This window comes from Doryrhamphus excisus, chromosome 2, assembly GCF_030265055.1.
Source record: "Doryrhamphus excisus isolate RoL2022-K1 chromosome 2, RoL_Dexc_1.0, whole genome shotgun sequence".
NCBI lineage: Eukaryota > Metazoa > Chordata > Actinopteri > Syngnathiformes > Syngnathidae > Doryrhamphus > Doryrhamphus excisus.
In genome coordinates, this window is record NC_080467.1 from 11,021,842 (window position 1) to 11,047,724 (window position 25,883).

At 47.1% G+C, this 25,883-nt stretch overlaps 3 protein-coding genes across 7 annotated transcripts in view; 1 reads left to right on the forward strand and 2 right to left on the reverse strand.

Annotated features, from left to right (window-relative positions):
• Positions 1–3,483, reverse strand: part of ap3b1a (adaptor related protein complex 3 subunit beta 1a) — a 38,616-nt gene extending 35,133 nt beyond the window's left edge. Inside the window, exon 1 of one of the 2 annotated variants that reach the window (XM_058064088.1) lies at positions 66–310. In XM_058064088.1, the coding sequence (XP_057920071.1) occupies positions 66–229 (164 nt within the window). In that variant the 5' untranslated portion in view covers positions 230–310. Of the gene's footprint in view, positions 1–65; positions 311–3,120 lie in introns of those variants that run through there. The other variant, XM_058064086.1, reaches the window with a different exon arrangement.
• A 395-nt stretch (positions 3,484–3,878) lies between these two features.
• On the forward strand, positions 3,879–9,782 carry LOC131111290 (secretory carrier-associated membrane protein 1-like). 3 transcript variants are annotated; one of them, XM_058064091.1, is made up of 9 exons: positions 3,879–4,179; positions 5,725–5,811; positions 5,994–6,086; positions 6,162–6,291; positions 7,066–7,194; positions 7,453–7,612; positions 7,694–7,745; positions 8,322–8,439; positions 8,507–9,781. In XM_058064091.1, the coding sequence occupies exons 1-9, from the start codon at positions 4,123–4,125 to the stop codon at positions 8,692–8,694; spliced, it is 1,014 nt and encodes a 337-aa protein (XP_057920074.1). In that variant the 5' UTR covers positions 3,879–4,122; the 3' UTR covers positions 8,695–9,781. The 3 variants fall into 3 exon arrangements, with proteins under 3 accessions (XP_057920074.1, XP_057920073.1, XP_057920075.1); XM_058064090.1 differs by having other exon boundaries at positions 3,880–4,179; positions 7,694–7,795; XM_058064092.1 differs by lacking the exon at positions 3,879–4,179 and adding an exon at positions 5,456–5,559 and having other exon boundaries at positions 7,694–7,795; positions 8,507–9,782.
• An 886-nt stretch (positions 9,783–10,668) lies between these two features.
• Positions 10,669–25,883, reverse strand: part of lhfpl2a (LHFPL tetraspan subfamily member 2a) — a 38,687-nt gene continuing 23,472 nt past the window's right edge. For both annotated transcript variants that reach the window (XM_058064495.1, XM_058064494.1), the window contains 2 exons: positions 18,467–19,135; positions 10,669–11,709 (listed from right to left, as the gene is read on the reverse strand). In XM_058064495.1, coding sequence (XP_057920478.1) covers positions 11,453–11,709; positions 18,467–18,887 — 678 coding nt within the window. In that variant the 5' untranslated portion in view covers positions 18,888–19,135 and the 3' untranslated portion in view covers positions 10,669–11,452. The remainder of the gene's footprint in view (positions 11,710–18,466; positions 19,136–25,883) is intronic.

A 25,883-nucleotide genomic window follows, 5' to 3' on the forward strand; every position in this document is an offset into this window, starting at 1 on the left:
AGCAGCACAGTTACCAGCTTAGAAGGCAAGCACACAGGTAGCACCCTAAGGCAATGGAGTCGTACCCGTCGCGGCCCGCCTTCTTGGCCCCGCCGGCATGCAGCGTCAGGGACCGTTCTTCCTGGCTGAGCCCGGCCTTCAAGGACAGCTGCAGGTGCTCGGCCGACGTCAGCGCCGTCCTGACGGCGCCGGCGGCCTCCGAGCGTAAAGACAACAAGTTGACGTCCATGCAGCCATCCGTCCAGGAGACCAAGATCTTCTTACCGGAGGAGGAGGAGGAAGAAGAAGGTGTTCCTTCTGGAGCCCAGAAAGAGTACATCCAGAGAAAGTAAGTTGAGCTTCTGCTGCTGCTTGAGGCTGTGTGTGCTGCGCTCCCGGCTTTGTTTGCTTTGTGCGCTTCCAAACTGTCACACGGGTGCAGAAACACTCGCTGGTCTCTTCCTCCTTATTTGCTAAATGAAGTCACAAGACCTTGTCAGCCTGGCGTTCTTCTGCTTTCCTTCTTCTGCTGCATGCGGTCCATGACTCGCAAACATGATTCCTTGCTCCTTCTGCCCTTTGACTCCACCTCCTGCTGGTCTGTGGTCACTCACGCCCCTCTGGGGGCAAACGTGAAGGCCTTATCTGGTGCAGGACTGAGCTACTTCTCATCACCTAGGCTGCACCACAAGGACCCAATCATCGAAAGAATATCAGGAAGCATCCGTTGTTAAGGCCGATAACATTGGCATTAACAACTGTGGCTGTGGGCAACCTCCCAATCAGTTTTTAATTCATTCTTTGCTCCTTACTGCCATTACAACATTGGTTGTGTTGTGCAACACACATTGATAAATGTCCAGAGGTTTTCCTTTCCACTTCTTCATGCGCTAGAAATCTTTGTTTAAAAAAAAATATCGGATGGATACAGAGTGAAAACGGTTCTCCTCCCATTTCGTGTGGAAGCGGTAAGTGTGTGGGTTCTTCTTTGTCCTTTTTTTCTGCTCCGTTTGAAACCCTGTCTTAAGTTTATAAATTTGGGGCAAACTGGTTAGCTCTCTAGCAGCCATTTAGAGTCCCTGTAGCACAATCGTTGGACAATAACAGGACTGTCAATGTTGGATGTTAATTCATGTCATGTCTACAGGGATCTTATTATATAAAAAAAACATACTTCTTAAGTCAAAAGGGGTTTGACTACCAACTATATTCATTAATGTGGTCGGGTCTGGAATCAATTTACCGCTTTAAATGGGTTTTCATTTAAAGAAATATCTACAGCTTGAGGTAAATAAACACCCCATTCATGGTTTCTATGAATCAAATAATATATACCCATTGAAAATTTTCCATTCATATTAATTTCATGTGATTTTCTAAAGAGTTAAGCTGCATGAACTCCAGTAAAGACAACAAAAGGCAAAAGAAATGTAGTGTAATGTAGTGCTCCATTGCCCTCTAGCGGTAGCAAGGTGACATGACAGATGACCTGCCAAATGCTGTGAAAGTAATGAATGCAACGCAAACACACAAATAACCAAACTACTCCCAAAGATTTGGCTAATAGATGTTTTAAACTTGTGTAGTTGCAGTAGCAACTAATAACTACAGGGTGAAACGGTGAAATTCGAAATCAAATGCATAATTTAGCTCCTAAATGCATATCTAGCAGAATTTTGCCCAATTCTTGACACGGATACAAGATACAAGATGTAGTAGCCAGACCTGGATACATGGTGTGTATGGCAACCGGAGTAAGTGTTATGATCTTCCATGCCACATATCATCACGTCAATGCTTTGCTTGTCAAAAGGTTTTCTGTGTCTTGTTCTCTTATTATGTCTTCTATACTGGGTAATAGGAGTGTGAAGGTGGCCATAGGGGTGTTATTTAATGTCTAAAGAGCTCTAATAATGTTAAAAGACGTATTTAGAGGGTTGTAAACAGTTTTTCTATGCTCCACAACAACAAAAATATTTCATTTATTAATAAGGAATCCTACTTTGCAGAAATTCACTCATACAGTTGGGTATAGAATCAATTAACTGCCATCAAAACGCATTTTGAAGGTGGAAAACAGATTTTCTATGTCTCATATGTCTTTGTTTCTCTTATTATGTCTACTATATTGGGTAATTAGAGTATAAAGGTGACTATAGGGGTGTTATTTCATGTCTACAAGGCTCCAATAACGTTAAAAGCCGTATTTAGAGGGTCGTAAACTGTTTTTCTATGCTCCACAACAACAAAAATATTTCATTTATTTATAAGGAATCCTACTTTGCAGAAATTCACTCATACAGTCGGGTATAGAATCAATTAACCGCCATCAAAACACATTTTGAAGGTGGAAAACAGATTTTCTATGTCTCATATGTCTTCGTTTCTCTTATTATGTCTACTATATTGGGTAATTACAGTATAAAGGTGACTATAGGGGTGTTATTTCATGTCTACAAGGCTCCAATAACGTTAAGAGCTGTATTTAGAGGGTCGTAAATTGTTTTTCTATGCTCCACAACAACAAAAATATTTCATTTATTAATAAGGAATCCTACTTTGCAGAAATTCACTCATACAGTCGGGTATAGAATCAATTATGTCTTTGTTTCTCTTATTATGTCTACTATATTGGGTAATTACAGTATAAAGGTGACTATAGGGGTGTTATTTCATGTCTACAAGGCTCCAATAACGTTAAGAGCTGTATTTAGAGGGTCGTAAATTGTTTTTCTATGCTCCACAACAACAAAAATATTTCATTTATTAATAAGGAATCCTACTTTGCAGAAATTCACTCATACAGTCGGGTATAGAATCAATTAACTTAATTTGCTTGTCAAAAGTTAAGTGTTTTTGGTGTGAGACGGCTCTTTGATGGCATACTGTATGTAGAAAATGTCATTCATAAGTGTCACGCTATCGAGAAACACATAACACAACATGTGTTATCATTGAACTATCCAGCAAAGCGGGTCAGAACTACTAAGAAATGAAGCTTTAATCTGCGAGTTTTCACATTTTACACAACTTTAGCGGCTAACCGTCGCTAGCTATCTTGATGGGCTTGTACGACTTGGGATGCCGAAATGTTAAGTCAACGTGGCGTACACGTTTCATGTAAAAATCATGTTAACTTACTTTTTGAAGTCAGCGCTGAAAAGCCCGAAAGCTGCACTGGTGGTAGCAGCCAGGGTGCTCTCCTGGCCAGCCTCCACCGCAGCCTCTGCTCCTCCTTGGTCGTTGTACAAAGCGTTCGTCGACATGTTCCGCTTTTAAACAAATTCCCACCCAAATGCGAAACGATTCCACTTCACTTCCAAATCCACGAAATACGCACTAAATGTTCCGTTAATTCGATGTGGCTTCTGCTGTGGAAACTCCTGCAAGGGGGAAACTTGCCTGAGATTTTCGTCCAACTTTTTTTTTTAACACGCATGACCGGAAGTGAGAGCTAGAGTTGGTGTCACATGACAGAGGGTTGAACTGTCGACATAGCGCCTCTGTAACTAGAAAGCAGTGAGCCTGTGGTTTCCATCATTACATGCCTTCTTATAATTGTATTTCTATGATGACAGGTCAGAAGACAGCGTTATACGAACAATGTGACTTTTGTTTTAGTTCTTCAGATCGCCCGACAACCAGTTGTTTTCTCAAATGTGTCCTTAAATACCGATTTGAACCACAACAAACAAGGTTCCTTATGTTTGTCTTTTAAAAATCAAAGCTATACTGAACAAAGATACTTTGTTGAAGAGTAAATTGACACTGTCAATATAGACAAGCGTAAAGATCTCTGATTACAATGAATTTCATTTAAAAAAATGTAATTCTAATTGTAGGCCCAGTATTGTAGCAATTGGTTAATTGTTGGAGAATCACCTAGAAAGCATCTCAGATTAAACTGTCACGTCGAAAATGTGACGTAAGATACTACTTCCGCATTGGTCCAGTTTACAGTATATGACACTCACCGAGTGCCCAGAGGCGGTTAATCTCTCTTCGGTAGTGTCTCTGAGGACAGTGTTACACGGTTCGAGCTGGACTTTTCCCAATGTGTAGTGTGCCTGGGAGAATTTACTTTTTTTAAGCAGTGTGTCCTGAAATTACATTTCAAATATATAATCGGATCCAGGTAGCACAATGTCGGGATACGACAGGAACCCCTTCGCGGACCCGGAACTCGACAACCCTTTTCAGGTAAGGCTTGTTAGCTCACGAGACCCCAGCTGATGCAAAGTTAGCCACATTAGCATTGCTATCAGTTGCACGACCCAAACAACGTTACTACTTTTACTTCGATATAAAGCTGCTTCAAAACCAATAAGTTGTGGCAACCAGATGTTTTTTCGGTTTTGGATATTATTTTGTCAAGAGTTTATTGTGTCTTTTAGTGACAACATGAATATTTATTTTTAGCTAGACCATCGGTCATGTATGTCATCTATGCCTGCTAGCTTCCAGACCAGATGTGAATCTGATTCAAATATGGCTTCATTAGATAATGGTGTTGCTTAAATATTTTAGGGTACTCATTCATTCATTTTCTTCCGCTTTTTCCTCACGAGGGTCGCGGGGGTGCTGGAGCCTATCCCAGCTGTCTTTGGACGAGAGGCGGGGTACACTCTGGACTGGTCGCCAGCCAATCACAGGGCACATATAGACAAACAACCATTCACACTCACATTCATACCTATGGACAATTTGGAGTCGCCAATTAACCTAGCATGTTTTTGGAAATGTTGGAGGAAACCGGAGTACCCGGAGAAAACCCACGCATGCACAGGGAGAACATGCAAACTCCACACAGAGATGGCCGAGGGTGGAATTGAACCCTGGTCTCCTAGCTGTGAGGTCTGCGCGCTAAGCACTAGACCGTGGTGCCATTTTAGGGTACTCTTTTAATCAAATATTTGTAAATAACTGATTATGTACTGTTCTTACAACATTGGTTGTGTTTCTGCTGTGTTGTACAATATACTTGCTCAACAAGGTTTTTTTTCCTTTCCACTTTCTCATGCAGTCCAAATTATTAGTCAAGTTATGAGTTTTTGCATAAGTTTGAGGGTTTCCTTATGTTGGTGGCCTCATTTTCGCATGCGTCCAGCGTAAATTATTCACAGCATCCTGGCTTTAACACACTGACACGCTGAACGCAAGCCTTCCAGGGCCGCTGAAAGCGAGGCTCGCGTGGCATATGCTAGCATGTGCAAGCGAGGCCCCCCTCCCTCCCCCTTGGGCACACGCCCCACAGAACAACTCCCCCGTCACCCGGCTCTCGGCCCACTTTGTCCACAAACGAGGCCAGCTTGTCCCTGCAACAATGTTGGAAGGATGGATGCTGCTGCAATACGCCAAGATTAAAGTTTCACAACAAGGCGGCGTGAATTATTTAGGAGGCGGGTCCGGTGACGAGCTGCAGTCTGCAAGTGTGTGTGTGTGTGTGTGTGTGTGTGTGTGTGTATATAATAGAGTGAGAGGGTATCATCAGTGAAGGGAGGGATGCTCCCGAGCATCACTTTGGCGTGGTGACGGCCGATGCTAGGCTAGTGTGCATGGAGCTGGAAGATGGGAAGCAAGGTAGCGTGACGTTAGGACGTGTTGCATCTCTTCCTTCCAATCTTCTTCTTTTAAAACAGGCCATGGGCTGCACACGTGTTCATGGCGTCTTCTCGACGACACGTGGACTCAACCATTGTCAACTTTTATTGTCAGTGATGACCCCTTCCTTCTGCTTTGTTGCAGGATTCGTCGGTGACTCAAGCAAGACAGACGACTGCGGCGACGGCAGCGTTAGACGAGTACAATCCCTTCACAGACGCCAAAACTACCGTGAGTATTTCTCTTTAACACTGTCGTCATCCCAGCTGTCAATCATAGTCTTGAAAGGTTGGGCTACATAATCTAATATGTCCATATTAGCCCTGCATTTTATGACTTTATTGCAAATGTTGACACATTGAAGCAGGTGTTGTATTGCGGTCGTACCTAATGAAGTGACTTTGCCCGTTTAGACAACAATGGCGGCCAAGCCCGTGGTTCCCACGCAGCCCGCCATCATGAAGCTCACAGAGGAGCCCCCCGCGCCCTCGCAGCCTCGGACACAGGTAGCACCCCCACCCCCCCCACCATCTCTCACCTGCAATGCCCATTGAGCTCACGTAAACTCGGAACCTCGGCAGGGCGCTCCAGAAGCACCGTCGCAGGCGGGGGGCGCCGGTGAGCTGCTGAGGAGGCAGGAGGAGCTGGAGAGGAAGGCTGCAGAACTGGACCGACGAGAGCGAGAGATGCAGTCCCTCTCTGCCTCTGGAGGTCCGTCTGTGGCGACACGTATACACGTATACACGTTCCACATCGACATCGACATCGACACGGAGTACGCATTGCTCATCAGAGTCGAAAACCGGACTTTTAGTGGACCAAAAAAAATCTCATTACAATAAAAGAACTATTGTGTTAGCGGGGAAATTGATTTTATAAACGTAGCAGAGAAATTAAAATCATCTTTTTAAAATACATTGAAAAAAATGAAAATGTATATATTTTTAAATCTTGTGAAAGTTAAAAGTACGTTTTTTTTATGTATACAACCATATTTCACTAATTTAAAAAAAACAAGACTCTTCGCGGAAAAATAATTTTTACAAAAATGTATAAAATATTTCTGTAAATTCAAAAACAATTCTGTTAGTGTGGAAAATATGTAAATGTATTGTTTTCATGCGTAAAATAATATTTTACTCAATTTAAAATAAAAAATCTGAATATATTTTTAAAAAATAATTTTTTTTTTTAATTCATAGATAAAGTTACCAAAAAATTATAACAAAAATGATTATCTAGATTTCTTATAAATTAGTCAAAAAAAAAGTGTGGTAGTAAAATAATCTGTAATATTTTTCCCATAGGTTATGAAAGAAAAATAAGTAAAATGCATGAAATAAAAGGTAAAGTTTTTAAAAATATTTTTGATGCTGAATTTCTATATCCACTCTGACGTTTGAATTTATGTACATTTTTCTAAATTTTGTCTATCTCTCTATATATGTATATCTATATGTATATCTTTGTGTGCATGTGATGCAGGTAGGAGGAAGAACTGGCCCCCGCTGCCAGACAAATTCCCGGTGGGTCCGTGTTTCTACCAGGACATCAATGTGGACATCCCGGTGGAGTACCAGAAGACGGTGAAGATCATGTACTACCTGTGGATGTGTGCGTTCTTTTCCAACTCGATCACAACTAGCAGACGTTCCGCAGCCACAGGCGCCGCGTGACCGAGGCACGGCGGGATCACACGCTGCGGTCATGCGGTCCGCTGGCGGTGTCACGTGACCCAGAGTTCAAACCGCAAGTTCATGTCACATTTCACAGCGTGGCGATGTCGAGGGAAAAACATTAGGCACACCAGAGGAAGTATAGTTGGTCACCAAGGTCCTGGAAGGTACATACCAATGTCTCTTTGTCCTCCAGTCCACACGGGAGTGCTGCTGGCCAACCTGGTGGGCTGCCTGGCCTGGTTCTGCATAGACTCGTCACGCGGCATTGACTTCGGCATGGCCATCCTCTGGTTCCTGATCTTCACGCCTTGCTCTTTCGTGTGCTGGTACCGCCCCGTCTACGGCGCCTTCAGGTGAGTGGCGCTCTTTACTTCCCTCCTTCCCTCCTTCCTTCCTTGTCGCTCATTTCCTTTCCTTCTTCTTTTTGGCCACAGGAGTGACAGCTCCTTCAGTTTTTTTATTTTCTTCTTCGTCTACGTCTGCCAGGTAGGCGTCTACATCATCCAAGCGGTGGGCTTTCCCGGGTGGGGAGCGAGGTAGGAAGCGTTTTGGAAGACTTATTTACTTTCAGGGGGGCGGGGGGTGAAAAAGCGGGTATATTCATTCATTCATTTACTACCGCTTTTCCTCACGAGGGTCGTGGGGGTGCTGGAGCCTATCCCAGCTGTCTTTGGGCGAAAGGCGGGGTGGTACACCCTGGACTGGTGGCCAGCCAATCACAGGGCACATATAGACAAACAACCATTCACACTCACATTCATACCTATGGACAATTTGGAGTGGCCAATTAACCTAGCATGTTTTTGGAATGTGGGAGGAAACCGGAGTACCCGGAGAAAACCCACACATGCACGGGGAGAACATGCAAACTCCACACAGAGATGGCCGAGGGTGGAATTGAACTCAGGTCTCCTAGCTGAGAGGTCTGCGCGCTAACCACTAGACCGCCGTGCCGTGCGGGTATATTATAATAGGAAAATATTATCCACGTGGCTTCTTATCTGCCATCTTTTTCATGTTTGGTTTTGATTGCGCGTGTCCACGTTCTGCCATCCTCCCCAGCGGCTGGATCTCCGCCCTGTCCGTCCTCAACCGCAATGTGGTGGTCGGCGTCCTGATGATCCTCATCGCCGCCCTCTTCACCTCGCTGGTGGTCATGTCGCTCATCATGTTCAAAAAGGTACAAGTCCAGCGCCGTGCTGTGCCATGCCGTGCGTGCCTTAAAACCGCCGTCCCCTCCCCGCCAGGTCCACGCCATGTACCGCACCACCGGAGCCAGCTTCCAAAAGGCCCAGCAGGAGTTTGCCACGGGGGTGATGTCCAACAAGACGGTGCAGACGGCCGCCGCCAACGCCACCTCAAGGGCAGCCCAGGGGGCCTTCAGGGAGCAGATCTGAGCCCTTCCTCTTTCCTCCTGACGCTTCAGCCCCAGTAAGGGAATCAAACAGGCGACCACTCCCCCACAATGTGTCGTTCAACTCACTGAATGTGTGCGCCTCTTTAAATGATCTTTCTACTTCCTTAATTGACATTAGACAACATCACCAAATGCCAGCTAAGAAACTTGATATGTACCTCTGCCGCTCCCCGGCGGTGCGGTGCTGTATTACACTAACAGAATGCTGCGCGTTCTATTAGCATAATTTTGCATTCTTAAGAGTTCTTGTTTTTACAATTTTATTAGAAACGGTTCTCTAAATTTTAAAATAACTGGTTCTTTTAAAAATTATATTTAATGCAATATTTATTTTATAATTCCTCATTCCTAATGACTGAAAGTGAAGCAGTTTAAGTCTTTTAAAGTCACAATTTCCCAGCCTGACACTATTCTAATAATTAATGTATAATTATTTACTATTATTACTTAAAAAACTAAGCATAATGACCTTGAAACAATAATATGAATACAACTATTTGTTTGAGCTCGGTGGCCTTTATGTCCTTCCAGTCAAGTCACACAAGCTTGCACTTTATAAACTTCCTTGCTGGCTGCACCTTTACCTCACTTTGCCTCAGGATGTCTTAAGTAGAAAACACTCAAATGGGACTAAAAGAAGAAAGACGACAAGCTGACCGAATTTGCTTCTAACACCCCAAGTGCGACAAACAACACTTCAATCTAAATTTTAAAAAGTACACATAGAAAAAGTTGTATCGGTTTGGAGAAGCAGAAAGTTATCGGTATTAGTTTGGGGAAAAAAGTACATCTGTAGTCTTAAAGTATCCGGTGAGGCCTTTTAGCGTGTAACGTAATGATGTAAAGTATCCGTAATGATGTGAAGAAATGTGCAGAATACACTGCATTGAATCAAAATAGTAGAAACACTGGCAATCAAAATGTGAAAAAAACATGTGGAATGAATCTATATCATATATTCTATGACTGGAATATTTTGTAATCTGTAGTAAATGAAGATTTTCTGGTTTTTTTGGGGCTTCCGTTTCATGATGTAATGATGTAAGCAGTGTATATTTGTTCTTGTATTAAGATTTAAAAAGTTCTTACCCACGTTGTTTGTTTTTTCTTCCATAAAATAACAGCAAAAGCAGTATGATTGTAATGGAATATGACCAACCAGGGTGCAATAGCATCGGTCTACCACTAGATGGGAGCAGTTCTATACGTGTGAGAGTTTTTTGAGCTTGTACATAATGGTGTACAGCCAACCAAGGTGCACTAGCAACGGTTGACCACTAGAGGGCAGTTTTTACACGTGTAAAGCCGTTGAAATCAACGTCAATGTCGTAGTGTGTACAGTATACACAATACATATTGGATGTGTTGTACCGACCATGTTGACTAACTTTTTTACTTTCATGATCGCTAAAATGCTGAAGAAATGGAAATTAGTGTTCAATCTACATTTTAAACTATTGGCTTTAAATCACTAAAACAAACCCTGTGATTTGTGAAACGAAATCAATGCAATCGTGGACCAAATTTACATTTAAAAAAAAGGGGCGGGGGCACAAGACACGTACACACAGGGCACAGCATCTATGACGTGACCAGGCAGAACAAAAGTCCAAAGACAGATGTTAAACAGGACTCTGGCTAACTACCAAAGAGTGACAGCAAGGAGGACCAATCACACACACAAGCACAAAAACCCAGCTGAACCAATCAACGACCTAGTAAGCGGCCTACAAGTAAACGGGCTTCAGCTTGAGCGGTCGGTTTCCGCTAGGTCCTAGTGCTTGACCTGTTTCATTTTAATACACGAAGAGAAGCTAAATTAATAGTGCAAAAGTAAACAAAGCGATATCTTTAAATATATATAACGTTTTTAAGCCTTTTGTCTGATTTTCAGCCTTGGTGGAAAAGTCTGGACACCCCTGGCATTCAACAACATAAGGCCACAAAAATTAGCAACACTAGCATAGCTAAAGTGCTAACATTACATTTTAACAGCAACACCCTGTTGTCTTCGTTTATTCGCTGTCGAATAACGAAATGATAACCAAAATTAAGTGCCAAAAAATTCAGTGACATCAATTCACAGTCCTAAATATGTTTGGTAGTAAAAAACAAAAACAAAATGAACCTTCAAGGACCAAAGTGAGCGTCCTACTTTGTCTCCTCCCTCCTTGCCAAGCGGAAAAGAAGCCAAACAGAAGCTCCTGGTCTCCCTTTTGGTCTTTTATTCTTGCACACACACGGACTAACAGCAAACACAACATCATCACGTCTTTGTGCACCGACCTCATGTCGGCAACAAAGCAGGTCGCTCGGCAACAAGACACACGTCCTTCATGGGGGCGGAAAAAATAACTAGTCCTTCCTGGAATGCTGATGCTGCCCCATCCCCACGATGCAGGGGCTTTAGTGGTGGTTGCCATGGCGAGACATCCTCTCTCAAGATGCTAGGACGCGGTGCACTGAAGAATCCTTTCAGCAATACATTTCAAGGGTCTCACACACACACACACACACACACACACACACACATACACACACACACACCAACAAACACACTACATTCTGTAAGATCCATTTGTCCACTCTTGAGGTGAGTAGTTCTATTATGGCGAAGTGGTGGTTCCCTCGGTGAAGACATGAAAGCCGGCTATGTACAAAAGTCAGGATCCTCTCAAGGTGGCCCCCCCGTTGGCAGGAGGCCGGCAACGACACAGCGCCGGTAGCATCCTCCCGCCCGGCGTCTTTAGTGGTCGGCGACGTTGGCGTCGGAGCTTCACAGGAGGCAAATGAGGCTCTTGCCCTCCTCGATCTCCTCCTGCACTTTGTCGCTGGACGTGGCGATCTCGGCCTGCGCGGAGAAGACGGCGCACACGAAGGTGAGCACGGTGCCGCCCATGGCCGTGTAGAAGGCCCAGCCCATGGAGCACAGGCCAGCCCTGTAGGGGGCAGCGTCCAGGCCGCAGTACAGCTGGACTTTGTCCGAACCCCAGCCGGCGGGGTATAGCATCAGGCCCAGGATCAGGAAGAGACCTGCGGCGAGCACAAAGATGCGTTAGCTCAACGCAAATTAAACGTAAACATTTCCTACCCTGAATGTCCTGAGTGAGCAGAACATTCTGATGCTGCAATGGGCTGAGTATGTATAGGTGCATGCTATCTAACATGACAACCACTAAAATGCTAACACGCTAACAGTTAGCATGCTAGCACCTAGCAAGATAGCACATATTACCAAGAGTGTGAACAAACATCTATACTGATTATACGTCACACACTGGAGATTAGCGCCATTGGAAACGAGTATAATGTCAAGTTAACAATTAGCATGCTAGCACCTAACAAGTTAGCACAAAGTAGCAAAGTGCGAATGATCATCTGTATTGTTTTTACATCAGGCCATGTACGTAAGTGCTATTCTAAATGAGTAAAATGGGCAAAATGCTCACAGTGAGCATGCTAGCGCCTAGCAAGCTAGCACACTGTATGGAAAGTGTTAATGATTGTCGATATTGATTTTACATCACGTCATATAAAGGCTGAAATGGCAATAATATAACAGTTAGCCTGCCAGCGCCGAGCACTGAAAGTGCTAACAAATCATGTATATTGATTTTGCATCCTGCCACGTAAGTCAACCTTCAAATGAGTGAAATGGCTAAAATGCTCCTCTCCGTGAATCACCACCTTATCGTGGTGGAGGGGTTTGAGTGCCCGAGTGATCCGAGGAGCTATGTTGTCTGGGGCTATATGCCCCTGGTAGGGTCTCCCAAGGCAAACAGGTCCGAGGTGACGGGTCAGACCAAGAGTGATTCAGAAGACCCATATGAGCAAGAACGAGAGGAGAAAGCGTACCTCGCCCGGATGTGGGATACCGGGGCCTCACCCTGGAGCCAGGCCCGGGGGAGGGGCTCGCAGGCGAGCGCCTGGTGGTCGGGCCTTCACCCGTGGAGCCCGGCCGGGCCCAGCCCGAAGAAGCCACACGGGATCTCCCCCTCGTAGACCCACCATCTACGGGGGCAAGCATAAGGGTCCGGTGCAATGTGTGTTGGGAGGCGGTCAAGGGCGGGTGCGTAGGCGACCTGGTCTTCGGCGGCCAAATCTGGTTCTTGGGACATGGAATGTCACTTCGCTGGTGGGGAAGGAACCTGAACTTGTGCGAGAGGTTGAGACATTCCGACTAGACATAGTCGGACTCACCTCGACCCACAGTTTGGGTTCCGGAACCAAACTCCTCGAGAGGGGCTGGACCTTGTTCTACTCTGGAGTTGCTGCAGGGGAGAGGCGGCGAGCTGGTGTGGGCTTATTAATAGCCCCCCGGCTTGGTGCGTCTGTGTTGGAGTCAGCCCCGGTGAACGAGAGGGTCATTTCCCTACGCCTTCGGGCTGGGGAAAGGGTCCTGACTGTCATTTGTGCGTACGCACCAAATGGCAGTTCGGAGTACCCGGCCTTCCTGGAGTCCGTCAGAGGGGTGCTGGAGAGCACCCCAGCTGGTGACTCCGTCGTTCTACTGGGAGACTTCAACGCCCATGTGGGCAATGACAGTGTGACCTGGAGGGGCGTGATTGGGAGGAACGGCCTCCCTGATCTGAACCCGTGCGGTGTGATGTTATTGGACTTCTGTGCGAACCACAGTTTGTCCATAACTAACACCATGTTCGAACATAGGGATGTCCATAAGTGCACTTGGCACCAGGACACCCTAGGCCGCAGGTCTATGATCGACTTTGTAGTCGTATCATCAGACCTGCGTCCGCATGTTCTGGACACACGGGTGAAGAGAGGGGCTGAGCTGTCAACTGATCACCACCTGGTGATGAGTTGGATTAGATGGCGGGGGAGAATGCTGGACAGACCTGGTAGACCCAAACGAGTAGTGAGGGTGTGCTGGGAACGTCTGGCAGAGTCTCCCGTTCGTCGAGTCTTCAACTCTCACCTCCGGCAGAGCTTCACCTGCATCCCGGGGGAGGACCGGGATATTGAGTCCGAATGGGCCATATTCCGTGCCTCCATTGCTGAGGCAGCTGACTGGAGCTGCGGCCGCAAGGCGGTCGGTGCCAGTCGCGGTGGCAGGCCCCGAACCCGATGGTGGACACCAGAGGTCAGGGCTGCCGTCAAGCTGAAGAAGGAGTCCTATCGAGCCTTGATGGCTTGTGGGACTCCGGAAGCAGCTGACAGGTACCGTCAGGCCAAACGGTTTGCGGCTTCGGCGGTGGTCGAGGCAAAAACTCGGGTGTGGGAGGAATTCGGTGAGGCCATGGAGCACGACTTTCGGTCGGCCTCGAAGAGGTTCTGGCAAACCATCCGGCGCCTCAGAAAAGGGAAGCAGTGCCCAGTCCACACTGTTTACAGTGGAGACGGGGGCCTGCTGACCTCGACTGGGGATGTAGTCGGACGGTGGAAGGAATACTTTGAGGCCCTTCTCAATCCCACTGACATACCTTCCATAGAGGAAGCAGAGTCTGAGGACACATACGTGGACAGTACCATCACTGTGGCTGAGGTATCTGGGGTCGTTAAGACGCTCCTCAGTGGCAAAGCTCCGGGGGTGGACGAGTTCCGCCCAGAATTCCTCAAGGCTCTGGATGTTGAGGGACTGTCTTGGCTGACACGTCTCTTCAACATTGCATGGAAGTCGGGAACAGTACCTTTGGATTGGCAGACCGGGGTGGTGGTCCCCCTTTTCAAGAAGGGTGACCAGAGGGTGTGTTCCAACTACAGGGGGATCACACTCCTCAGCCTCCCTGGGAAAGTCTATTCCAGGGTGCTGGAGAGAAGGGTACGACCGTTGGCCGAACCTCTGATACAAGAGGTCCAATGCGGTTTTCGTCCTGGTCGTGGAACACTGGACCAGCTCTACACCCTCACGAGGGTGCTTGAGGGTGCATGGGAGTTTGCCCAACCAGTCTACATGTGCTTTGTAGACCTGGAAAAGGCATTCGACCGTGTCCCTCGTAGCGTCCTTTGGGGGGTGCTCCGGGAGTACGGGATTGGTGGCGCGCTACTACGTGCTATCCGGTCCTTGTACAAACGGGGCAGGAGTCTGGTTCGCATTGCCAGTAGTAAGTCGAGCCTGTTTCCGGTAAACGTTGGTCTCCGCCAAGGCTGCCCTTTGTCACCGATTCTGTTCACAATTTTCATGGACAGAATTTCTAGGCGCAGCCAAGGTGTTGAGGGAGTCCAGTTCGGGGGCCTTAGAATCTCATCTCTGCTATTTGCAGATGATGTGGTTCTTATGGCTTCTTCGGGCTGCGACCTTCAGCGTTTACTGGGACGGTTTGCATCTGAGTGTGAAGCGGCTGGGATGAGACTCAGTACCTCCAAATCAGAGGCCATGGTTCTCAGTCGGGAAAGGGTGGAGTGCTCTCTCCGGGTTGGGAATGAGGTCCTTCCCCAGGTGGAGGAGTTTAAGTATCTCGGGGTCTTGTTCACGAGTGAGGGAAAGTGGGAGCGTGAGGTCGACAGACGGATCGGTGCAGCCTCGGCAGTAATGCGGTCGCTGTACCGGACCGTCGTGGTGAAAAGAGAGCTGAGCCGGAGGGCAAAGCTCTCAATTTTCCGGTCGATCTTTGTTCCCACCCTCACCTATGGTCATGAGCTTTGGGTCATGACCGAAAGAATGAGATCGCGGATACAGGCGGCTGAAATGAGTTTCCTCCGTAGGGTAGCTGGACTCACCCTAAGAGATAGGGTGAGGAGCTCAGCCATCCGGGAGGGGCTCAGAGTAGAGCCGCTTCTCCTTCACATCGAGAGGAGTCAGTTGAGGTGGCTCGGGCATCTAGTCCGGATGCCTCCCGGACGCCTCCCTGGGGAGGTGTTCCGGGCATGCCCAGCCGGGAAAAGGCCCCGGGGCAGACCTAGGACACGCTGGAGGGACTATGTCTCACAGCTGGCCTGGGAACGCCTTGGTGTCCTCCCGGTGGAGCTGGAGGAGGTGGCCGGGGACCGGGAAGTCTGGGCTTCCCTTCTAAGACTGCTGCCCCCGCGACCCGGACCCGGATAAGCGGAGGAAAATGGATGGATGGATGGCTAAAATGCTAACAGTTAGCCTTCTAACACCAAATATAATAGTGCCAAAAGTACTACCATCTATGTTGATTTGACACCATGCCACATAGGAATATGCCAACTACAATGTCTGAAATGCTAACATGCTAACAGTTAGCATGCTAGCGCCAAGCAAGATAGCAAATAATAGAAAAAGTGGTAACTATCATCTATGTTGATTTTACATCATCCATTTCGGTAGCCTTTTCAAATGACTACAACGGCTCAAATGCTAACATGCTAACATTTAGCATGCTATTTCCTAGCAAGAGATGAAGAGGAGGAACTGGAAGCTTGCGGACAACAACAGGAAAAAGGTAGCTGAGGGGGTTTTCCCGGAGAGACAGCGGAGAGTTCGGCCAGCGAGCGGGTGAAAGGGTAACTTCCTGTGTAAATGTGACCCACTTCCACAGCTAACACACACACACACTCGCTCACGGCAACAATGGGACTCCTTTGTAAACAACATTTACTGCGCATGGTGGCACAGTAGAGTGACTCATGGACGAGTCATTGCTGACGTGATGGCGGCCATACCTTTCCACAAAATCCTGCTCAAACGGTCCCCAAAAGGTGTGCACCGGTGATGCGGCTGAACGTCATAAAGTTAAAAGTGGGTTAAAGACGCCATTTTAAACTCAAACCTGCTTTGTCTTTACGGAGCTTTGCTCTTTTGTGTCTCGTGTCGAACAAGGAAATGAAAAGTAGGTCATAAATTCTTTCCACATGTTGCTGCTCTACATCTGACATCCAGGCCGACTTACGCTGATGGATTGAAGGTATGGCTTTAATAGGCCGGACCCCCACCCAGCCACACACACACACACACACACACACACACACACACACACACACACACACACGGACCTCCTAACCTAATCTGCACTCCGCCCTCCAGGCTTTAATATTCCCTGTTGCCGTATCTGCTCTGTGTCCACATCTAAAGTGTCCATCCTGATCCATTGTCCTTTCAGACTACACGGACCTCGTTTCCTGGGAATCATACCCTTGAAATCACACAGTAACAGGGGGGGTGCAGGGGGTGCAAGGGGTGCAGGGGAAGAGGGTTTGGTCAACCCTCATGAACCCTTTCTTCTTGAAGCCAACATGTTAGCAAACGGTCCGCTGTTATGGAAAAGTGACTTTCTGACAGTATTATGCGGTGGACAAGTGGTTAGGCACTGGTGGCCACGCAGTCAGGAGACCTGGGAGATCTGGGTTCAGATTAGACATCTCCATGTGGAGTCCCCAAAACCACTCATGTTAGGCTAATTGTCCGTCGGTAGGAACGTGAGCGTTTGTCGATATGTGACTTTGCGATTTGCTGGACCCCGCCCACCTGGAATACCCCCCTGGGACCTGCGGTTACATTTCAGAGGCTTTGCTACACGTCTTAAAACAAAGCACTGCCACCTATCTGTCAGTCATTTGATAATTTTCTAACCTAGCCTAGCATGATGTTGCTGTTAAAATATGAGTGTAGTGTTAGCATGTTAGCTTGCCATATATGTATATGTAGCATCTATTGTTGACGTCTGTGATGACAACGTACTTTACTTTGGCTATCAATCTGGACCGCCGGCAAATAAAAGCCTTTTTTAGTGTTAGCGTCCTAGTCTAGAAGACTCAGACATGTGTGTTTTAGCCGTTCCGCAGAGTCATCCACACCGGATCCGCCGAGGACGTTACAACTCACGAGCACGGATGACATCATGTGGACTCGGCGCCCCCCGAGATGCTCTCATCTCTGGCAGCCTCGTATGAGGTCAAATCGCTTCCCGCAAACATCTGGCGTCTGGATCCCGACTCGCCGCTAGCCTGAGCTCGGAGGCGCTCGTGGAAAGACTGATGATGATGATGGAGAGGAGTGGGCCATCGCTGGTGGGTCGCGGAATAAGGTCACGGCAAACATTCCGAGTAGCCTCCGAATGACGCGGAGCAGATCCCAACTAAAAGTGAAACCAAGACAGCAGGTGCACGCCTACTAGTCCTACTTTGAGACGTGTTTCTAAGCTAGTTCCGCTAAAAACAACAAATAAAATGGTGCCCCCTAGTGGTGGAAAATCACGCTCCATTTTCCATGACTTTTAACTTTCCGCTTATTCTGCAGGAAGATGTGGCTCAAGAGGTAGATTGGTCCGTTACCCCTACCTGGTGGTTGCTGGTTCGATCCTAAAACCTGCTTTTATTATTCAACTGATTTGTTCATCATTCAGTCTGTGTTTTTACTTTGCAACATGGCTAATTCTGCTAAAAACACAATGGTGCCGCCTAGTGGTGGAAAAATTATGCTCTAATTTCCATTATTGCAACATTGCACATATTTTACAGGGTGACATAGATACCCAATGGTTGCTGGTTCAATCCTCAGCCCTCGTGTTTCCAAAATCATGCTTCAGCAGGATGTTCCTAAAAATGCATCCATCATTTCCCAGATTAAAATACCCGAGCCGTGCACGGCGGCACGGCTCGGGTGCTAGCATGTTCGTCTGCCCACTTGATGGTCGCTGGTTCGATCCTCGGTTTCAACTCACGTCAGGGATATCTCAACATTTCAGAATTCAAAACACAATTTCTCCTGAAACGTCTTCATCCAGTCAGAGTTCAAATACTGGCTTGTCATATGCTAATGTTAGCTGTTGACATTTAGCTAACTGCTAGCTAAACTGCTAGCTAGCTGTCCAATACCTGCCGTGCATCCACTTCAAAGGCTTTTGGTAAATCATTGATGAGAAAATCTTACCTGCGATGCCTTGCAGCAGGCCGCACACGTTGAAGATGCTCTTCTTCATGATGCTCTGGAAGCACATGGTGAACACGGAGATGAAGGCCACGGCGCACAGCAGCAGGATGCCTGTCGCCAGGAAGATGGACGTGGCCTGCCAGAACCCGCTGGCGATCTCCCCGAAGTGGACGGCGTAGGGCCCGCACAGCACGCCGCGCTGCAGGTGGGGCAGCTTAATGCAGCGGCCGTAGATACCCAGCGTGGGCCGGTAGGCCTCCCCGGCCGCCGTGGTCCCGTGGTGGCCGAAGACGGCGTCGGGCGTGCGCGGGTATCCCACCAGCCAGTCGGTGCTCATGAAGGCGATGAGCTCCCCGAAGGCGGCCACGATGCTCAGCAGAGTCCACAGCATGGAGCGGCAGGTGACGATCACATGGCACATGCTGGCGACGGCTGGGGTGGGTGGCGGCGGGGGGGAGGGGAGGGGTGGTCCTCTGGTCCTTTGTGCTCCTGTCCTAAACACCGCTTCGCTTCCTGCTCGAGGATTCCTCTTATCCGGCCTCCTCGCCTCTCGCAGCTCGGCTTTCCTTGGCACTCGTCTTCCGCCGCCTGCCGCTAGCCGTCTACATCCTTTTACAGCGGCGTTCCCCGGAGCCCGCCTGCCGGCGTCATGTCACGCATGGGACACGCCTAGAAGATAAAAAAGGAGGTGAATGACCTGATTGTTTTAGTATGTCCACAATGTGAGAAAATGTATTGGGACGAAGCCTTTGCACCAAGCAAGGTCCATCAAGGTGTGCTTCTTCTTCGTTTTCTTTTCACAATATCGTGACTTCATGATCATTCAAGGAGCTGCACAGTGGGTGGAGTGGTTAGCACGCAGGCCTCACAGCTAGGAGACACAAGTTCAATTCCACCTTCGGCCATCTCTGTGTGGAGTTTGCACATTCATATTCCAAAAACATGCTAGGTTAATTGGCGACTCCAAATTGTCCATCGGTATGAATGTGAGTGTGAATGGTTGTTTGTCTATATGTGCCCTGTGATTGGCTGGCCACCAGTCCAGGGTGTACCCCGCCTCTCGCCCAAAGACAGCTGGGATAGGCTCCAGCACCCCCGCGACCCTTGTGAGGAAAAAGCGGTAGAAAATGAATGAATGACTTCATGACCATTCAAGGGGCTGCACAGTGTAGAGTGGTTAGCACACAGGCCTCACAGCTAGGAGACACGAGTTCAATTCCACCTTCGGCCATCTCTGTGTGGAGTTTGCACGTTCATATTCCAAAAACATGCTAGGTTAATTAGCGACTCCAAATTGTCCATAGGTATGAATGTGAGTGTGAATGGTTGTTTGTCTATATGTGCCCTGTGATTGGCTGGCCACCAGTCCAGGGTGGACCGCGCCTCTCGCCCGAAGACAGCTGGGATAGGCTCCAGCACCCCTGCGACCCTCCTGAGGATAAGCGGTAGAAAATGAATGATCATTCAAGGTCCTTCATGATCTCACCACTAGGGGCAGCAGGGTGCTGTGCACTAATGTTACCAATGTCAGCCCTCATTGTTTTAATAGCCCCTTTGTGAGTGTGTGTGCGTGTGTGTGTGTAGTGAGACTGTGTGTGTGTTTCAAGGCCGTACACAAACTTTGATCTTTGTCATCCTGTTTGGATAGCCTCTTGTTTTCACAGCACAGCCGTGACATCATTGCAAGGCCTCTGCATATCTAGAGCGCAATCCCATCCTGTGAATCACAAACGTCCTCGTTGCCTCGCAGGCTTTCTCATGACAGAATGCTTCACGCCGCAGAAGACGTTTTCGGGTCAAACATTTGCAGCAGCAAAAAAAAAAAAAAAGGAACGCTGTCAGCAGAAAATGCTTTAATTGGGAGCAGCTGGCCAGATAAGACGCCAGGTCTGAGTCGGACACTTAACCTTTGACCTCGCTTTTGGCAGCAGTTTGCACGTTGGTCCGGCAGCGCTCTACCTGCTGCTCTTCATTTGCCTGAAGCTCAAGCGAAACAACATCTGGTGATGAACTCAACCAAGAAGAAAACAAGCAATGCATCATTTAGGGGAGAGAGTGTAACATTACTTTCCATTGTTAGAAGGAAAACGTAGCGTCCATATTTTTGGAATTCTTTAGAATATGATGCGTACCCAACTGTACTGCTGCATGGAAACAGGACTGCAGTTTGCCATCTTGACCAAAAATATTCATTAAAGTTGTATGTTGTGTCTGGAGGTGGATTTACGGCGTATTTTACGCCGCATGAAGAAGAAACCAGACAGCGGAATATTCCACGCTCACTTTCCATCCTCTTAGGAGTTTATGGCCACCCTCGCCCCTCCCACACAACAACAACAACAACAACACTAATCCCTCGCAGCACAACTACAAGACACCCCGTCATGCCCCCCCCCCCAACGTGCTCATGGGAATGGGAATAGTAAGAAGACTGTGCGTCCTGACCATGCTCTTGTTTGGCTTTACACCTTTGTGGAAGGTGTGACATCATCAGAGCTCCAAATGACGTCTAAAAAAGTGTAACGTAAGAGTACCGTTGTTGTGGCCCCGCCCCCCTGTTGGCAGCCTGGAAGGCAGGCCACCAATCATTTCACCTTAGTGAGCTGCCAAACACCCAGAATCTTCCCGAGTGTTGAAGGCCAACACAGGAAGTCAATGACTGACAAGCAGCCGCCATAAAAAAAAAAATTAAGTACACCGCCCCGTGTCGTAACGTCCACTCAACCTTTCTCTTATCTCAGCGACAAAAAAAGGAGAGAAAAGAACACACCGGGAACCGCATGAGTAACGCTGCCTGCCGCTGACAGGAAAGGTTGTCATCACGTCACCACGGCAACTGTTTGTTTGGAGTGGCGTGGTGGTTTACAACAGGATGGAAAAACATTCCCCACTAGACTTCTCTGGCCCGCTGTGACCCAAGCACTCTGCTTGACCTAATGCACAACCACAAAGATCCTCTATACGACAGGAGTGCTGTTAAGACCTGTGCTATTCAAAGATCCTTTATGTACAGGACCCACTTTGTTTTTAAGGAGTGTTAACACTTACTACAAAAATATGTTAGTCAAAGATCCTCTATGGTACAATTGCAAAAAAATGCTGGTCAGAGATCATTTATTGATCAAGAGAGCCCTTTAAGAACTACTGTGAACAAAATCAAAGATCCTTCATATGACAGGAGTGTTAACACTTACTACAAAAATATGTTAGTCAAAGATCCTCTATGGTACAGGACCACTTTGCTGTTTTTAAGGATCTACTGAAAAAAAATGCTAGTCAGAGATCATTTATTGATCAAGAGAGCCCTTTAAGAACTACTGTGAACAAAGTCAAAGATCCTTCATATGACAGGAGTGTTAACACTTACTACAAAAATATGTTAGTCAAAGATCCTCTATGGTACAATTGCAAAAAAATGCTGGTCAGAGATCATTTATTGATCAAGAGAGCCCTTTAAGAACTACTGTGAACAAAATCAAAGATCCTTCATATGACAGGAGTGTTAACACTTACTACAAAAATATGTTAGTCAAAGATCCTCTATCGTACCGGACCACTTTGCTGTTTTTAAGGATCTACTGCAAAAAAATGCTAGTCAGAGATCATTTATTGATCAAGAGAGCCCTTTAAGAACTACTGTGAACAAAGTCAAAGATCCTTCATATGACAGGAGTGTTAACAATAACTACAAAAATATGTTAGTCAAAGATCCTCTATGGTACAGGACCACTTTGCTGTCTTTAAGGATCTACTGCAAAAAAAATGCTGGTCAGAGATCATTTATTGATCAAGAGAGCCCTTTAAGAACTACTGTGAACAAAATCAAAGATCCTTCATATGACAGGAGTGTTAACACTTACTACAAAAATATGTTAGTCAAAGATCCTTCACTTTGCTACTATTTGCGACCAAGTGGAGAAATGCTATCACAGGAGTGCATTTAACACCTACCGCTAAACAAACCCAGTCAAAGATCCTCTATGTGACAGGAAGTGCTTTAAATGCCTAATTTAAGTGACAGGAGCAGTCAGTTATTTTTTTCGGACCACTAGCATGACTTTTCTTTTTTTTTTTTTTTTTGCTTCTGCTGCAAAAACGTGACACCACAATGGTGTTTGTGGGTCATGTGCAGAATCTGGAGGAGGAGAAAACATCTCTGGTGTAAGAAGAGCGGCGGGCAACAAAAGGACGGCAGAGTCAGCTTTTCCACCAGCGACCAGGGCCAATCTTTCCTAACGCTTCAGCACATCTGCTCAGCATCCCGTGGCTCTGATTGGGAATATTGGGGAGCGTATTACATCAGCTTTGTAAAGCAGCGACATGCCCCCCCCCCCCCCCCCATGCCTGCACCCACTCGTCCCTGTGAGAAGCACCAATGAGAAGAAGAAAAAAAGACAAGAAGGGTCCAACCTGTCTCCATGGCTTTGAGGCTAATCCAGCTCTTCAAGGAGATGTAGCTCGTGTGCGCCGACCGTGCGGCGTCTCTCCGGGACTCCTCCACCCGGACCCTCCCCCCTTCCACGTCACACTTTCTGAGAGGGTCCACATGGTGGCCATACTTCTCTAGTGAATGTGGGTTAGAACAACAAGAGCCCCCCCCCCTCCCTCCTCCGCCTTCTTTTGTCTCACTCTGGCTGGCTTTTTGTCACCCCCCTCTCAAAGGGGCCAAGAGCAACACGGGTGTTATCCGGCACACGTGAGGACCGCCGGTGATCTCATCCACATCACATCCTCCTGATGTCACCCACGCTCAGATAAGAGCAGGACGCGGAGATGATGGGCATCGATGATTCCAGCATCTGACTGACCGTCGTGTTCACTAACACAGGAAGGACAAATCACTTCCAGATGTGGAAAAAAAAACAAAAAAAAACGGAAGGAGGCCTGAATAGAAGCTATGCTTGGTAGGCACTTCAAATCTATGCACCTGTTTCTTCTTGTACTAAACCACCTCAAGTTACCTCTTATGATCAGTGGACCCGTTATTACAATTAGGCTGATATGAGGGAATTGATCCTTTTATCATAACTTCCCCTGAGCTCACTTGTAAATAAACATTCACTTCCAGAAGAAGGCATTTAACATGCTTGTTGTACCAAAGCCCATCCATCACAGTGGCTGCTCGGAGCATGTACCCGAATACAGTGCACCTTGCTGGGCCATGCCAGGTGGCTCCTCCCCCTCTATACTGTGTTAGCAATGATGGTAGCTTATTACAAGCATGTCCTTCCTCTGTGATCATTGTTGATATGCTACTAAAATGTGGCCTTGTGTCGGCTTAGCTACTTTGTCAATGCTCATCTCACATGTTCAGCTGCTGTCTAAATCAGGGGTCTCAAACATGCGGAGGTCCCAGCCTTGATATGAAAGTTTAGTTTGTGCGGCCCGCGCAAGTTTGATATGGATGCTGTATGGTATCATGTACCCAGAAAAAATTATTACGTTTGATTAATGTTCATGTTAAAGGTTAAATAACTGTTAATAGTTATCCTCCCTATCCGTGTGGAAGTGGTAAGTTTTTGGCTCTTTAAGTTTAAAGGAAATAACTTGAAGGCTACCGTTTAGGTCGCTAGCTCTCTAGTTTGCGAGTTAATAAATGCGTTTTTTTTTTTTTTTTGAAAACCTGATGCGGCCCAGCCTTGCCCAGACCCTAGCTCCAGTGGCCCCCAGGTAAATTGAGTTTGAGACCCCTAGTCTAAATGATTTGACTGTCCCAGCGTTTGTATGAGCTGTAAACCTGTCCATATTCCACGTAGCTCCCTTCACTATACATCTATACGTCTCATGTAGGATTCCAAAATAAAGCTTGGTGTTTTTCTAGCAGGCTGTGGAAGTTCCACCAGTAAATCTTTAGGTATTTGGAACAGATAAACATTCCTTAGACGTGCAATAAAAAGACACCACAGTAAAAAAAAAAAAAGGCAAAAGCACAGTGTCGCTGACAGGCCTGTTGTGCCTAATTACATATGCAGGGGCTGTGATTGGACAACCGCCGCTGGATGAAAGTAAAAGCTGCCGCCTCCTCCTGGCACAATCAAACCCCGTCCTCTCTCTCGCTCTCAACAGAACAAGCTGACTCGGGGCGTTTGTGATTTGGAGATGCGGATAGAGATCTGACTCAGGAGAAGATGTCGGCAGGAGCTTGGACACAGTGCAGACCTCCAACGTGAAGGAACAGAGAGAAAAGAAGAAATGAGGAGCCTCACCATCCCAAAGCGGTGGTTATCCAGAGAGAGATGGCCAAAACACCATCAGAGGATCTGCGGTGCTAACAACTCAGCCGGATTCCAAGGAATCATTGATTCAGGAAGAGGACATTTGTATCCATGACGATCCACCATCCCGCACAAACGGACTGTCTCCAATTTGGAAATTTCATCCATAGCCTCGGTTACACGCCTTTACCTGTGTCAGTGCACGCGTGTAACCTGCACCCCGGTCCTAACACAGACCCTGGACACTGGAACCTTGGTTAGCATCATTCATTCATTTATTTATTCCAGAAGGTCTGCCTCTAACCAAAATGGACACTAACTGAATCATTCATTCATTCATTTTCTACCGCTTATCCTCACGAGGGTCGCGGGGGGTGCTTTGAGCCTATCCCAGCTGTCTTCGGGCGAAAGGCGGGGTACACCCTGGACTGGTGGCCAGCCAATCACAGGGCACATATAGACAAACAACCATTCACACTCACATTCATACCTATGGACAATTTGGAGTGGCCAATTAACCTAGCATGTTTTTGGAATATGAACATGCAAACTCCACACAGAGATGGCCGAGGGTGGAATTGAACAATGGTGTCCTAGCTGTGAGGCCTGCGCGCTAGCCACTAGACCAACGTGCAGACGCTAACTGAATCTGAAATTCATTCATTCATTCATTATCTACAGCTTATCCTCACGAGGGTTGCGGGGGGGGGGGTGCTGGAGCCTATCCCAGCTGTCTTCGGGCGAGAGGCGGGGTACACCCTGGACTGGTCGCCAGACAATCACAGGGCGCATATAGACAAACAACCATTCACACTCACATTGGAGAATTTGGAGTCGCCAATTAACCTAGCATGTTTTTGGAATATGAACATGCAAACTCCACACAGACATGGCCGAGGGTGGAATTGAACGATGGTGTCCTAGCTGTGAGGCTTGCGCGCTAACCACTAGGGCGCCGTGCAGCCGCTAACTGAATCAATTTTCCCACAAAGAAATCTAATCAATCCGATTTTCCTCCTTTTTACTCATCTTCCTCCTTCTTGTTCCATAAAATGTACAAAAACCAAGGCAGAATGTTGGTCTAGATTTGAGATTTTGACAAAAAGCCTACGTGGACACTAACCAAGGTCCCACACCACGATGAAACGCTGTACTTGTGTGATGTAACAGTTGCCACATATCATAACATGAGCAACACTAGC

Bases quoted from the DNA above. Each gene is read 5' to 3' on its own strand.
- LOC131111290 (XM_058064090.1), top strand. From the start codon at position 4,123: ATGTCGGGATACGACAGGAACCCCTTCGCGGACCCGGAACTCGACAAC. The intron at 4,180-5,724 runs GTAAGGCTTGTT...GCTTTGTTGCAG, and splicing joins AACTCGACAACCCTTTTCAG to GATTCGTCGGTGACTCAAGC. The intron at 7,195-7,452 runs GTGCGTTCTTTT...TTTGTCCTCCAG, and splicing joins CATGTACTACCTGTGGATGT to TCCACACGGGAGTGCTGCTG.